This window comes from Lethenteron reissneri, chromosome 27 (genome assembly GCF_015708825.2).
Source record: "Lethenteron reissneri isolate LAM-NWPU_2019-01 chromosome 27, ASM1570882v1, whole genome shotgun sequence".
Taxonomy (NCBI): Eukaryota; Metazoa; Chordata; class Hyperoartia; order Petromyzontiformes; family Petromyzontidae; genus Lethenteron; species Lethenteron reissneri.
This window is the reverse complement of record NC_083805.1, coordinates 11,720,243-11,737,398: the sequence shown is the minus strand read 5'-3', so window position 1 is coordinate 11,737,398 and position 17,156 is coordinate 11,720,243. Positions and strand designations below refer to the sequence as shown.

At 40.1% G+C, this 17,156-nt stretch overlaps 1 protein-coding gene across 1 annotated transcript in view; it reads right to left on the bottom strand.

Annotated features, from left to right (window-relative positions):
• The window catches only part of LOC133348561 (transmembrane protein 132E-like), a 412,755-nt gene that overhangs the window by 56,200 nt on the left and 339,399 nt on the right, over positions 1-17,156 (bottom strand). Inside the window, exon 6 of the mRNA XM_061561444.1 lies at positions 12,268-12,473. Coding sequence (XP_061417428.1) covers positions 12,268-12,473 — 206 coding nt within the window. The remainder of the gene's footprint in view (positions 1-12,267; positions 12,474-17,156) is intronic.

Genomic DNA, 17,156 nt, shown 5'->3' with positions numbered 1-17,156 from the left:
TGTATGTACTTTCCAGTCCCTTTTTAATCTACTGCTGGATGAAACCCTCCCTCATGCCTGGTCAGTGGATGGAGGATATTTAAATATGCTTCACCACTCCAATGAGTGAGGGTTGGTAAAGGGGACGCCCATGACCAATTTAGATAGCACTCGCATAAACTACCGTGCCATTGCTCCATTATTTGTAAATTGTATGGTGCCATACTTCCATTTATGTGCATGATCGTCCAGGCATCTCTGGCTAACATTTCAAATGGCCTTTTACTGATATTTAATGAAAGCCCATACACCAATCAAACTATTAATATATTGCAAAAATACAGTATTTTAAGTGTAACAAAAAAACTAAGCGTCCATAAACTGTTCTCAACAAATGATATACAGTGAAACTACCACATGTGGCGATGGGTGAAGATGGTTCTGATGAATGCTGAAGAAGATGACGTGTGATTAAAAATAAGAGTTCTCCAACATGCTTTCCGGTTTGTGCCACGTGTTTGGCATGAGTTTCGACGTTTTCATCCCCGTGCTGTGAGCTTCTTCAGGAACGAAAGACGTTGTATTGATTGTACCACGGAGAGCTATGCACCACACAAGCAAAAACCTATGCAGTAGTGCGATAATTAAAGTGATGAAATAAGATGATGACGAATGTGACGATATGTGATGATGTTTTAAGAGGTGCGAATGTCCTCATCTTCGCTGCGATCTGCAGCCAATGCCATGGCAAATTAATTATTATTGTTGAAAACAGTCTTATATAAGAGGCGCTTTCAAAATAATTTAAAATATCCTTTTTAACACGTCTTTTCTCAATTGTCATGAGGTTCCATCAATATTCGAGAAGGTGGTCGTGGCCAAGGGCGGAGCCAACCACGACCAGTGAGGATATAAGCCGGTTCAGCGTTGCTGTTGTCATCCTGAAGAATCTACGTTTGACGACCGAGAAGAGTTACTAACACGTGGACCTGGACCCAAGCTGGGGCCCTGTCTGTTGTAGCTACTCCCAGTGTAATTATTGTCGTTAGCCTGGTGATCCACCACCATAGGTTTTTATCTGGTGAAGGGGCAGTTACCCCTTGTGTTGGTATCAATAAATGTTTTGCCTCCAAAGTGTGCATCTGCAACTCAGTTGAACTCACTACATGTAACACTCCAAGCGCTCCACTCCATAATTTCCACATGGCGGTCAAGTTGTGCTATAATCTACACTTTGTAATGCTGGGCTTCTCACCTTCACCAACCCGCACCCGACCAGCCTGGTAAAGTATGGTCAGACAACCCTCAAGTACATACACAACGTGGGGAGGCATTAATCCAGCAGTGAATTGACAAAAGGCTGTAAATATAAATTTGAATATACATTTGTAACTACGTGTACACAATAACTGTGTGCATCTTCAGTGGAAGAACACAAATGTCACATTGGCATTGAGGATAACTTTACATTGGAAGATGCAGTCATTGGTATTAATGACCATCTCGTGATTCTTTGTATCGAATATGATTCCGAGTGGAATCGTGGAGAGGACCGAGCAGCACAAAGCTCAGTGTGCCACACTAGCCAGGTGGCACAGAGCATGAGCGGCCTGCAATTTGGGATGTTGTACATTTTAATCCTGGTCGGGGGTTAACTCAGCCCATGGTTACTCTGGAGTTGATAAAATGAGCACCACTTTGTAGAGAAATCAACAGTAGTAGTACAATGGATAGATTTCCAACAGCCATAGGAATGTGGAATTTTAACCACTGTCTCGGGCTGCATGAAAGAGAATAATGCCCAATTGAGAAGGGATTTTATTTTTTACTTGGACCCCCGGGGCCTGATAGCCCCAGCTAAATGACCACTGAAAATATGGCCAAATTCTAGTGTGTAAAATGATGATCAATTCCATATCTATTTGCATGTGGAATTCAGACAGAAAAGAAGAGCTTATTGGGGTCTGGCCATTGAAATTTATGAGGATTCTACTCAGCAATTCTCAAGGTCTCAAAGATTCCTCATTTGTTGCAATGGCGAGTTCTGCATCTTTATTCAAATGGAATTCTATTACGTGATTTATTCTATGTTCAAGTGAATGGAAATTTTAAGGTGGAAATTGCTCATAGACGAATCGCTATTTCTGCAGGAATCATCCATGGTGGAATCGTGGTAAACGATACAATTCCTGCAAGAATTTACCAGCACTAATGGCCTTCAAAAATAACCCATTTGAAATGTTTTATTTATTTTCACTAATACATCCTGGCATGGTTGCAAAAAAAAAAACAAAGTGCAATGCCGCGAATACAGGTTGTCACTTTGGGTTACATAATTGGCACACATAAGTGGCAACTCCCCATGGCAAGGACACTTGCTTACACACAATATAGATACACAATTGAATTGTGTGCATTTAAATTTAAGGAGCTTTTTTGTTAACCTGTAAAAGAGTACCTTTAATAAAAACAGCATTTACACATTTTTATTTAAAGCTTTCGTGACTGCAGGGATTCATCTTCTTGGTTCTTTTGGTAAAGTCACGTAGAAGGGAAGCAATAAAATAATAAAAATAAAACATAATAAAATAATTCTCACGACGTTTCGGCCACAACGCAAGCAGCCGTCCTCAGGTGAAAACCAGGTCCGTCGAGAGACCTGGTTTTATTTGTATTATTTTATTGCTTCCCTTCTACATGACTTTACCGAAAGAACCAAGAAGAGCATTTACACAGGTAAGACAAAACAAAGGTGTAGAAATATGAAGCGATGTCATGATAGAAAATTCTATTTCATGGATGTCTAATATTGTGATAATTACAAGAGTAAATGTTATATTGTACATTGACAGTTTCTCCTATATTTCAGCCACCCACTCCACTCTAGATTGAAAACCCATTTTCTTTAGAACTGCTTTTCATGTTTAGTTTGTTGTCCTTCGCACGCACTTTTGATTAGCATGTTTGCCTACGTACCGTGCAGAAGAAATTCAACAGACAAACTCTGCTTTCTTGCTCAACATGACTAAAACGCTTGTCGTCTAGTCTTATTTATGTCATAAAACGGTAACTGCAAGGATCTCTATGATTAAGAGACATTCAAATTATACTCCTGAGAACCATAATAATGCGACCACAGTAGCCACTCTGTTACCAAATTATGCAAAAAGTAAATTGTAAACTTTAAACGGTCACCTCTATAGTGGAGTCTGGAATATATTGAATATTGTTCTATGGGGGGCAGCATGAAATTAAAGCATATAAATTGCTAAAAACAAATGTATTTCTTACTGATGTAATGACATAGTGACATTTACTGGTTGGAAAAGAGAAGCACGGGTACAGGCACCACTATAAACATCATCCAATCTGGGCCGAAGGTAAAGAACGGGGCTGTCTGAGATACTCCGGGAATCGGCTAGAAGGTTCCACGAGAGGGCGTGGCCGGAGACGGAGCCGAGCCGCGCCTGTGGCAATATAAGCGGAGGCGGACTCGTGGTCGGTGTGGGGAGCCTTGGGTCCGGACTGCGTCGCTGTTCGCCGTCATCTCTCTACGTCGTTCGGCCACGTGGCAGATCTCCTGCGAAGTCCCACCACCCTCGCCGGCACGCCGTCAACCAGCGGCGAGGCCGGGAGTGGGTGGATGGAACCACGCTGTGGGATCGACCACGAGTAGCCTGTAGGGATGCTAATATCTACGTGTGTACTCGGAGAAGGAAGAGGATAAGGTTGGCCTGTGGTGTGTCCGAATGTGAAAAAAGATGAGAGTACCTCTACACGGCGTGTCGCGGAAGTCGCTCATTACACTTATGTAGAATTGGGGTGACATAGAATGTGTCCCCTGTTTGATTGCTTCTTAAAGTAATTGGTTTAACAATTACAGTCATGAGGGCACTGAGTGACTGACCATCAATGGGTGAAGAGTAGCCGATAATTTAACCTTATGGTGGTACCCCAGGGTACCATTGTACCCTGGCTCTCGCATAATGTCCGTGATGTAGTAATTTTTAGGCTGTTGATGGTCGGCGATGCGGCAATCGACTCATCTCGACGAGCTGTACACTATGTAGCATCATGTACAGGGTTTCAGCACAATTGTCCTCGCTGTGTTTCGATATCGCGGAGTAGCACTGATTTCAGATCGATTGGTACCCCAGTTGTGGAGTTAAGTACACCCCTGGAAAAAATAGTCTCCCAGAAATAAAATATTTAATTGCCTTGGCCATTTTGTATTACCGTATTTTCCCCTCATATAACCCGCGGGGTATACCTCTTTTTACAAACAAAACAAGACCCTGCGGGGTATATGGAGGTGCGGGCTATCCCAAAAATAATTTACACGTGTGACGTCATAACTCGTTTAATGTTTTCATGGTAGGACTATTCAATATGCAACACTTACCTTTGACTAAAGGACTGCTGAATAAATCGCTCACACTAAAATTGCACATGTTATCACGTTTTAAATTATTCGAAGTGTTTGTACAATGAAACGACAATGTTTGACGTGGGCGCACTTTGTTTACCGTAATACTTTCAGTGACTGTAGGGGGGTGCGAAAGTTTCAGCTGAGGCTATGGATTGCACAATGGGAAGGGCCTTAACAAACGTCTACCAGACACGTAATTATAATTGGCGAGTCCCTTAGTCCGCTGCTATTAGGTAAGCACTATACAGTCGCGACCATGAGCTTTGTTTCAAACTTCCAATGGCTTTGTTGCCAGGAGGCAATGGCGTTACCGTAGTGCCGCTATTGTCTGTGCAGTGCGCAATCTACCAGTGCTAAAACTGTACAGGGGTAACTACCGGTCCAGTAGCTGTAATATGATGAGGTCGAATGCTGGCAAGCCTAACAGTTCGCTTACTTACGGTACTTATCTACCAGTTATGTGTTACTTATGTATTGGATATTTACTTTTGTTACTTATTTACTGTTTTAAGTTCACTCATTTCCGGTTAGTGTGTTTTCTTTGTGCACGTTATGATTTTAATGTTAACAATTGATAGTGGGATGTATTACAAATGTAAACTTTGTATTAATATGATGGAATTAAGCTGCGGTAACGACGTTAAAGATATGAATGCATGCGGGGTATATGGAGGTGCGGGCTATCTGAAATTTGTTTTACACAAAACGCTATTTTTGCGGGTTATATGCGTATGCGGGCTATATGCGGGAAATACGTTATTTGGTACCCCGGGGTCCCGCTATAAGGATCAATGAACCAGTGTGCAAAAAGTTATTTATTTATACAAAATGTTGCAAACATGGTTCATCCACAACCTAATCAACTGAGGGATAACCGAAAGTTATTATGCGTTAACTGTGTGTTAGCCGACTCTCTGCGTTGCATTGCATTACATTTCCAAAAATTAGCTAAGTTTGTTCTCTCAACATCTGACTTGCTGGGTCTTTCTCTCCCCCTGCCACCGTGGGGTGAGTTTCCACACACTCTCTGCCCCACCACCCCCCTCTCTATTTAAGGCCACGACAACGAGGCATTGGGTCTCTGTGTGTCTATTTTGTGTCTCTCTCTGTCTCTGTGTTGTCTCTCTCTGCTTGTGTGTCTGTCTGTGTGTGTCCGTGTCTGTGTTTTGTCTCTCTCTCAAATTTAGTTCTACCTGATGACGACTGCTTGCGTTGCAATCGAAACGTCGTATACTATTTAATTTATTTTCTTATACGTGACTTTACCGAAAGAACCAAAGAGTAATTCCTGCAGTCACGAAAGCTTAAAATAAAGAATGTTATTATATCTTTCACATACAAATATATGTTACGAATCATGTATTAAGACTCAGCTAAGGGGTTCTGCGTATTACAGACCATTTAGCAAACCATATAAAATGCTACTCTGTATTGACAGTGTAACATGGTTTGCTGCTTAATAATAATCGTTATTTTTTATTCAATATTGGTCTGCCAATACACGGACAGCTTCTGGATATAATAATGTGATTTTCACCAATGAATACAACCCTACGCATGTAAGCACAAAGCGATGTACCCAGTTTAGTAGACACTCATATCGTGGAAATCTAGGTGTGTTAATATATGCTGAACATGTTTATTATTATTTGTATTATATTCTTTGGGTCTTTCGGTAAAGTCACATAAATAGGTTCAAATTAATAAAATAAAATAAAAACGACAACGTTTCGATCGCAACACCAGCGGTCGTCATCAGGCGGTCGTCATCATGAATGACGACCACTTGTGTTGCGATCGAAACGTCGTAGTTTTTGGTTTATTTTACTTTTATTAATTTGAACCGATCTACGTGACTTTACCAAAAGACCCAAATAATATGAATTCCTGCGGTTACGAAAGCTTAAAGTGAAGATTTATTTGTATTATGTTAAAATGATATTATTCTGCACGTCAGAAGACAACAGAAGTGGATCGTGTGATAATGTCTTCTCATGTGCAAGTTAAGCTCTCACAGAGGACTAAGATTGCATGTAAACTCATCACATTTACATAAACCAATAATTTCACAATGTATGGATCGTAATCAATAATGATAGCATTACATTTTTAAATACAATGATGCTCAAGTGAGTAAAAAAAGCGTGCATTGAAGTGCAATGCATCATCACCATCATTATTGGTTTATACAACATAACCCTCAAAGTGCATAAAAATTGCAAACATTAAACAGTGTCGAACCACATTTGATTTTAAGAGTGACTTTTACTGAAAAGTTTGATTCTGTCTGTACTGTATATTTTGGCAGTACCACAATAAACGTGAAATCCATTAACACAATTGATTTAGGTACACTGCCATTTATTGGAGTCAGTACAACCTCTGAAAATAGCTCAGTGGGCTGTGAGACACCTGGTATTATGTGCCATATACAAAAGTTTTTCACTATAAATCCTTTATATGCATGGCATCGGTTTTATTTTATTATTCATTTCTGTTTTTCTTGAGTAAGAGTTTCATTTTTATCGCATTGGTATTTTAAATTAAATATGAAATTTTTTTTTCCTAAAAAGTGGAAAATTTTGGAAAAATTTTTTCACGAAAATAAATTGTCACGCACAACGAGTCTGTGTGCAAAATGTCAGCTCGATTGGATCACGGGAAGTGGGTTAAAAAACGACCGAAAGATTTGCACGGTCGTAAGCGCGCAAGCAAGCAAGTGAACTTAATATAAAGGATTAAAAAAATGTAAGATCACCTCTTGACATGCCCCGTATATTCCCGAGGGCACTAGCGTTGATCCGTTTTACCACTTTCAAGAACCTGGCGGCTTCAATTTAACTGCTCTATAAATAGTCTCCACTGTACAGCGTGGGGGCAGGGAATTCATGCCATGTGGTTAGTCAACATTTGCGTCATCATCACGATGGTGACAGTTTTGTGAAGCAAAATCCATCAAATGAGAACGAACTGTAAAACAGCAATACATAAAATAGGCACACGTTTATTGTTGTTTGCTTTCGATTGGTTTACATTACATTCCATGACAGGAGGACCTTGCTGTGTTTTCAGTTTCTTACAAAGAGCAAGACAATCAATTACAGTACGTGTTCAATGGGCCACAACCCAGCCCACATTGGTCTTTGAAACGGGCGGCTAGAGTCCTCTCTTCCTCTGGCTTGAGATGGCTGCCACCTATGGGTCAGATGATTGCCTGCCACCATTAAGCAATTGGTAATTAAATATAAAAAAAAAATTCCTAAAAAGTGTTAAATTATTGAGGCAATAAGCAGGCCTGTTACATCACGCGCGTTCGAACCCGTCGACATGAGCAAACCCGGTTGTAGAGAGCAAGGGGTAAAGAGAAAAGGGAGCAGGCCCTGCTGCCCCCCACAAGGCAGGGTACCAGGGCCAGATTAAGGTTCTTGTAGGCCCTAGACACTTCTGTTTCAAAGGCCTTCAGTGATAACTTTCTCCAGTTGGTACTGCTGCTGCCCATGTTACTACGGCCACTGCCACTCGCTTGTTTCACACGCACTTTGTCCAGCCGCTGGACAATGTCGTTACTGATACGTTCATTATGTAGTCTGTTTCCTAATTATATGAAAGCGTGCTGCGTGCCGCGGTTAAGCAGATTAAATTAGAAATTTTTGAAAAACACAAGGTAAGCCTAAAAATATTAACTGAAAAATTTCTTAAACTATTTTTTACTATGATTATCATAATCATATCGGATGACGCAGCTTTAAAAGGATGCCGTTCATTTTCATCGATAACAAATTCAATGTTCTGACAGGACGACCGCATGGCAAACGCCATATTGTTTTACTTTAGTTTCAGCTTAAATATTTGTTTGACTGTTATTTTAGGCGTAACATGCCTCACTTAAAACGAGTCAACAACTTGTTACCACTGCAAAGAAATTGCAACGAACAGCCATATGAATATATATTTTTTTTAATATATCTTCGTTACATTTTTTGATCATACAAACAAAAAAAGTGGTAATTTTGTTTTCAAAGGCCCTTTAGTTTTTGTAGGCCCTAGGCACAGTACGTATAAGGGATGGTACCTACTGTGCCGATTGAATAATACGGCCCTACGGAAGGGTTAAAGTAGGTATTTAAGGAAGGAAAGGTGGGTGACGAGGGAAGAAAGGGGTCTAACCAAATCACCATAAAATAAAAACCATCAAAGGCGACTAAAGAGCGATCATACTTTCCCTCCACCCATCTGAGCCCATTCCATTATCTAGTCCATAGGGGTTATACCCCGTATCATCAGTCCACATCTCCCGACTCCCCATACGGCTTGCTCATTTCAGGTGTTGTATGAGGGGGGACCATCTGGCCTCAAATCCCCCCTCCTTGCTCTGAAGAATATGGCTCAAAATGCTCCATACCCACAATTGCTAGGAACGTACCATAACTATGTCCATGCGGGTGGTTGATTTTTTTAAATATAATCCAGTATAAATTATTATTCCTTGGAGAGCAAAAGTAGGGAAATCGTATCAGACAAAGGATAGTAGATATGGTCGAGGGAACAGGAATCTTACCAATCTCTATAAAATCAAAAGTGTTATCAAATCTAACCAGAACCTGGTTCATCTTGGCCAAGTCTAATAATGCAAGTCAAAGGACACAGTACACCAAATGGAGTTCACATCCTTGGAACTTATTTAATTATTCAAAGATATTGCCCATTTCCAGTGCATTTGGATATTATGATACCTGTATCAAACTTGCATAATTTGCAGCTGATAAGGCCACCCTTGGGGGAAATATATATGCATAATAAAAAAAAACATCAACAGGTGATTTTTTAAAGTACTGTATGCCTGTATCATAGTAACACCCATTGTGTTAGGAAAGTCACATAGATATGACTGCTGCTAATGCATGTACACATATGTATTCTGGTGAGGCTCGCAGGCTTTTGTGGCTGTTTAAAGTGATGTCTTGCAGTCTAGACACTTTTAACCTTGGCGTACATTATTTGACAGGCATTTTGATGTTTTGCTTCAAAACCACTTTATATTACTATAATATAAAAAAGCACCTACATGGCTTTCCATTCCAATAAAATAAGTTCAAGAATGTCTCTGCTGTTGGGTTGCAGAGGTCATTCTGCTATCTCTCATCAAAGCCTCAAGAGATGAAGCGGCACCTGTAACATCTATGGTCCTACATGAGCATACCAATGTCAGTTATGACGTAAACATAATCCGTGACAAAATGTACAAATCCCTTACACAAAGCGCTTGTCGCAAGTTATCTTTTATATCTATATCTATTTGGGCTGGTTGAAATAGTTGCAAACATTGATCTTGTAAATTTAACACGTAGTACGCTTTTGCAGCCAATATTATTGATTCACAATTGATTTTTTTGAGGGTTTCAGATCACATTCATAAAATATGTGTCATATACCCTTCTCCACCCAGTACAGCCAATTAATAAAGTTGTCACATGAACAAACATGGCAATACTTCAGCAGTACCACCGTGTGTTGGAGTGATTCACAACATCAAAAATTAGGTACGGACATTTTCCTCGTAGTTCAACCAGCATCATCAGGCAGTTTCCAGCATTACAAATCATTGATATTTAAAAATTCATGAAAAGGAAATTTGTATTTTAAACTAATATGAACAAAATAAACAAATGCTATAAATATAATGCATTTTCAAGCAATTTAGAAGGGTACCTTGTAGATTCTACAGTACTTTCATGAGCAAATAAAGGAGTGTCTGGATAGGAAATAGCGTAATATAACTACGTCTGGGTTCACATTTAGAACAGAGTGATTTGTGCTTTATTTCATTTTCAGCTGCAGAAGAAGATGTTGAACCAATGTTAATGGTACCATAAGCAATGACTTGCACTGGCTCTAATGTCCATAACCAAGAGTTGGCTAAAACCCCTCATTGTAATTGAAATGGGCTCTTTCTACAGCCATCGGAACATAATTAGTTCGAATCGTTCTTATGTTGAGGAGGAGGAAATATATAGCAACCAGTAAGAAGCCATGTGGCACAACGTTAGAAGAATCTGCGGCTTGCGAATGTTAAGGTGCAAGGTCCAATTCCGTGTAAAGGTTTAACTCAGCCTTTTGTTCCACGTAGAGTTGATACAATGAGAACCACTTCACGGGAAAGTCAAAATAGTTGGTTCTATAAAACACTTGCCACCAGAAAACTCATATTAGAATTTCCACCACTGGCTCTGGACTGATTAACAGGAAGTGCGCAATGTCCCATGCTCATTTGAGTGGGAGACCACTTTTATTTTTTGAGTAATGTAATGGCTTTGGACTGCTGGTCGCCAACAATGTTTTCTACTGGACATCTGTGAAAAAGAGATTCGTATTTCATCGGATTCCTCCAGTCTAAATAAAGATTCCGATTCTGAAATGTCAAGTTAGGAAAAAAAAGACTAATTAATTTGAGTGCATCACATATTTTAAGTCCACAATAAGGGTAACATTGGGAACAAAGAAGTGTACATGTAAAGCCTCGTATCATCTGTGAAATGCATAGAGGAACCATCATTTCCTTACACAATACGAAAGCAATATCATGAGGGCCTTTGAAAGCACAGTATGGGTGCTATTTAAGTGAAACCCAATGGACGCAAGCATACCTCCTGGGAGCGCAACTGCTTAATGTATTCATACGAATCATCTACAAGGTGGTTCACGGCTCTCTGCACTTACCAACAATGGTAATTAGGGAACATTTCTCGCAAAACATTTAGTCATGACAAAGCACACAACAGCCTCTCTTGTTAATGAGAGCAGAGGGCATAGTTTAACACGTAGCAGGCTTTCGCGACCAATGTTATTCATAATCAACGTTTTTGGGTTTAGATCGCGTTATTTATAAATGTGTCGTAACCCTCCACCACCCGACCATTCTGGCGAATTGCCCGATGATGCTGGTTGCAATTACCAGCGAAACGTCGTACTCAAATTGTAAATGTTGTGGCTTCAACACACCGGTGGGCTAAAGCAGTGAACTATTTGTCTTTGTCAACGTGACACATTTTTACTGATTGGCCGTGTCGGGTGGTGGAGGGTTACGACACATTTATAAATAACGCGATCTAAACCCAAAAACGTTGATTATGAAGAGGGCATAGTTTACACCTTCGCTTTAGTGCACAGTACATCCCTTTAAAAATGCAGCATGCTCAACTGATCACAACCATTACATAAAGGGGTGGAGTTAGGGGACTAGACAGGTCACATTGTTCTAAACGCTTAGGCTTAAAGCAGCATATAATTTACACAGGTGTACCTCAACGGTGCTTTTTTTTAATACCTTATGTGAATTAACTAAAGCCTCTATGGAGGGCCAAGTTTCTGCCATGCTGTTTATAAGTGAAACATTGTCAGTTTAACACGTAGGCTTTCGCGACTAATATAGAGGCACATTTTTGGGGTTAAATATAAATGCGTCCCTAAACCCGCCACCACCCAAAACAGCTAATTAGTAAGGTTTGCCATGTGAACAAAACATGACAATTAGTTACTAGTTCAGCAGTATGAGAGTTTGTACCCCGGAAATTAAATGATAAAAGGCTGTACATTATCATTACTAGACGTATTCTATATAAGTAATACTTCAATTCATATTTGATGAATTGTTGAACAACTGTAATTGGCACCTGGATATGTGCTTAACGCACTAATTATTATATTATAGCTTCCCGTTTCGTTGAATAACAATTCTCACAACCAAAATGTATGAATCAATGAAATACCAAAACCTATGTGTCCGGGTAAACAATACAAATGAGACAGGCAGTAACGCACATGTAGTGTAATTAATTCCACTTGACATTTTTTTGCCATACCTGCTTTCAGAAAATATGGGCACTCTCCAGCCCTTGACCTGGCTGAGCTGCGAGTGGGAGAGCTGGATGTGAAGCGGCAGCCGTGGCAGCCACACGGCCAGCTCCAGCCCCGCCCGCAAGTGCTCGTGGGTCACTTGGATGTGCGCACGGGTGGAGCCGGCGCTCTCTCGCCCGTCCACGTACACGTAGTCGCACGACTCGGTCACCTGGCGCGCCGGCAGAAAGATGCGCGTCACAGCACCGCACAACTACACACCCCCACCGTCCGACACCCCTGCCACCCCACACCCCCCGAGCAGGGAGTGGATAATTAATCGTGGGTAATTCAAAGTCGAAGTGACTCCCAGCTTAAACATGTGTGGAGTGGTGGTCGTCATCGTCAATATCTACATGTGTAGTGATGAGGCGTAGAGGGAGCACGCTGGCTTGTATAAACCATTAAACATGCACTGTCCACTCAATGGTGGACGTTAGAGAATCCACGACGTTCTTTGAAAAATAGTGTACCCGTGCCATGGTCAAAATTTGATATATATATACATATCTCTCGCAAATTGCTTAATTGTGAAAGGCATATTGCAACAGTACCAGTCACTGGTAGATTCATGCCCGCTTTCAGGCTGGTGTGTCTTTTACCTTGAGCCACACAGTGAAAGCTGCCACAGGGGGTCCCATGCTACACGGTGCCTCAAAATATACGACATGGGATGGGCAATATGAATATTGAATGGTGAAGATGTTAATGGAGGCCCTTAGGCAAGTTTAATGTTTCATGGCAGGGACCAGTCACCAAAAAACAATATCAATGTCCCAGTGGTACTTGTTTAATCAACCTCAGATGGATAATGGGTTGTATCAACCCTCGAGTGAAAGTTGAACGGAACCTGTGCATTGTGAGATGAGTGATTAATGCTGCTGACATTATGCACTCCAAGAAGGGCGTGCAGCTGATGGGTAGTGTTAACAAATACTTGTATATATTATGTGGAGAGACGAATGAGATAATCTGCTTATCTTTTTTATTACATTCTCCACAATGGCACCAAACATTATTTTGTGCTGCAGTATCTCACCACACAGCTCCCATGAACATTTCAGAAAATGTTAAATAAACTTGTTAATTCACAAGCACATCTTTTATCCGAATTTGTTTCAAATGACATAGACATATTATTGGGATGTTTTGTTGACACAAATATAATAAAATAAATGTTATGTATCGTAGAAGCTATGTATATTTAATACAACCGATTTACATGTGTTTTTATTATATCTACATGAGTTATAGTTTATGTCACTGTAGTATGTAGCTGCAGTAACTAAAACCACTACGTAAACAACTAAAGTATAAACTACATAGTATCATCAGTATACTAAATATACTCTACAATAAGCTGAGTTACTAACAGTAAGTAATACATTACAATTCTACGTCGTAAAACATATACTATGCTTTCATCTAAACTTTATTCTCTTACATCACACGAGTCTACACCGTACTATATACTGCCATAAACAAACCCAACATTAAATTATATACTATTAACACTCCTTCCCTTTATTAATGCTACCCCTATCCCCTCCCTTTGATGCTGCTAATCCTGCATAATGCACGGGCATAAGTAGTACTAATCACATACCTGCATTTCCCATATCCCCTCCCTTTGATGCTGCTAATCCTGCATAATGCACGGGCATAAGTAGTAGTAATCACATACCTGCATTTCCCATATCCCCTCCCTTTGATGCTGCTAATCCTGCATAATGCACGGGCATAAGTAGCACTAATAACATACCTGCATTTCCCATAAATATGCTAAATTCCTCTTGATATGCAAATTCCTTTGTCAAGGCGCTCTTCCCCCTCCAACCCAGCTTAAATATACGCTGCCAAACCTGGTGGTGTTCATTTAGACGCTGTCTTTCTGACAGACCTGTTCTTCACCTGAGGACGGCTGCTTGCGTTGTGGCCGAAACGTTGTGAGAATTATTGTATTATGTTTTATTTTTATTATTTTATTATTTCCATTCTACGTGACTTTACCGAAAGAACCAAGAAGCTGATAAATATATTATGATTCTTAATTCAAAGTGATCGCTTATATGCACATGTGATAACCCATATATAGACTCAAGATCTTTTTGTATTATCGTAAGTCTCAATTCTTGTCATTGTAATTTATTGTTGTGGATATATTATCAGTATAAAGAATACAACAGTAGCTAATGATGTATATAAAATGACATGATATGTAACGTAAGATGAAACAAGCCCCAATTAACATTGGAAAAATAGTGTAAAAATTTCAGATATAAGTATAAGATAAAGTCTTGAAATTCACATCATGTTTATATTACAACTCTGCTAAGAATGTAGTATGTCTTCCACCTTGGTTAAGCTATCAAACGCGAACATATCACACATTTACAATACACGCTTTCCAGAATGTAAGACCGATTTGCAAAACACTATCTATGAGATTGCACGAAGACAGCAACAAAATACAAATCAGAAGAGCAGTCTAGCAACGAAATATACTCTCAACAAGGCTAGGCACAGCGACAATATAAGATGTGGCAAACAAAAATCTCATTGAGGAATCACCTAGCTTCTCTCTCCCATGGCAACCATAGATCTCGCTAAACCACTTGAATGCAACGTGGGATATGCGTGTGTATACCTTCCACAAACGGAATATCAAAACTATGAAACTATATTTGTTTTACCAGGTAAAGCCCACTGGGCTATATAGCTATTTTTCAGAAGTGACCTGGCCGCAATTGATAGCTCAACGAAGTGGCTTGTCACGTGGAAATTTACAGCAGCCAAATACTCTAAACGCATGTTTCTACATGTGGGTGGAAAAAACCGGAGGAGCCAGAGAAAAATCCACGCAACGACGGGTAGAACATGCAAACTCCAAAGATACAGACATCGAGGTCGGGATGAAACCCACGACCTCCTGTATACCAGGCAAGGTAGGTAACATCCAGCCACCATTCGGCGATTAATCAATGAATCGGCGACTTATCAAAAGATCGCCGAACTGTGACTGTGGTGAATTCCAAACTATGAAACACATCACCGACGAATGTGCCATCCATGCAATATCCTAGAAATGTATCTGCGATCCAAACAGCATATACTGCCTCCTTTGATTGTTTAAACATACTTAGCATTCAACTGTAAACACGTTTCAACACTGATAATTGTTTTTTTACCCTTCTATCTGGCAACAAAACTGACACCTCTTTACAAGGAGTCATGTTTGCATAGACCGCAATACCTGCAGTCATAATACAAACAAAAGACATAACTCTGATAATGTGCACTGTCCTTGAAGTTGATTGGTCCACACCCGAGACACCTTTCCTTAGAGCCTAGTCTCACATGAGTTGGACCAGATGACACCAAAAGGCAAACAACTCAAAGACAATGCACCATCAGAGTATGAGAGCTCGGGGTAAGCCTTTACACCATGGGAACCTCATTTGCCAGTAAAATATGATAATTGGTTTTGTACCCTTCTATCTGGAAACAAAACTGACACTTTTTTACAAGGAGTCATGTTTGCATTGACCGCAATACCTGCAGTCATAATACAAACAAAAGACATAACTCTGATAATGTGCACTGTCCTTGAAGTTGATTGGTCCACACCTGAGACAGCTTTCCTTAGAGCTTAGTCTCACATGGGTTGGACCAGATGACGCCAAAAGGCGCACAACTCAAAGACAATGCACCATCAGAGTATGAGAGCTCGGGGTAAGCCTTTACACCATGGGAACCTCATTTGCCAGTAAAAATATGATAATTGGTTTTTACCCTTCTATCTGGCAACAAAACTCTGATGGTGCATTGTCTTTGAGTTGTGCGCCTTTTGGCGTCATCTGGTCCAACCCATGTGAGACTAAGCTCTAAGGAAAGCTGTCTCGGGCGTGGACCAATTTTTACTGGCAAATGAGGTTCCCATGGTGTAAACGTTTCAACACTGTTGCTTTTCCATCCTGTGAAACAAAAGACCAGGAATGCTATAGGGTAGTTATAAACATTGTACATCTGCAAATAAGATCTGCTATATTGGTTCTCCACATCCGTTCTACTGTATTTTGTGTCCCTTATTAAGTTTGCCTCCTCTTTGGGCATGTAGAATTGCTCGCATCGCACCAGCCTATGATCATTTCTTGTGTTTAATTTTGTTGAGGATAAATGGTCAAGACTACCATGAAGGAGAAATAAAATAAAATACAGTATATAAGTAAAAAAAAAATGTTATGAACATTGGATTAGACATAGAAATGCATAAACATAAAGGGAGAAAATGTTAATAATATTAGACGTGCTGATTAAATGATGCAGAGGTAGGAAAATACATAAGTCAAGTTTGATACATTATAGAAAATAATTTAGGAAGCACACATACGGGAAAATAAATACAACATAATGTTTATCTAAGCAAATTACCGACGGTGGAGCAGAAACATGCACACTGGAACAGAAATTGATGCACAAAATGAAAGGACACACATAATACATGCCAGGAATTACACCGAGAAGGGACGAGGGACACACGGATCAGAGAACAACTCGTTCACTGTGAATAAAAGCGAGGGCTGGGCCGGACACATCGTTAGAAAGGGTGATAGCCAATCAGCAACACTTGTAATTGAATGACAACTCAAGAAAGAAACACGCCCAAGAGGATGACTACTGTGGAGATGGAGCAATGAGATCAGCGCGTGTGCAACAGTCATAATGAACAGAGCAATGTCTGACTGTGAGGAAATGGTGATAATGTTGCCTTCATCCAGCAGTGGATTGACCATTGCTTATGTTGCTGCTGCTGATGATGTCCTTAAATAATAAACGCACACATTTCACAAAATTA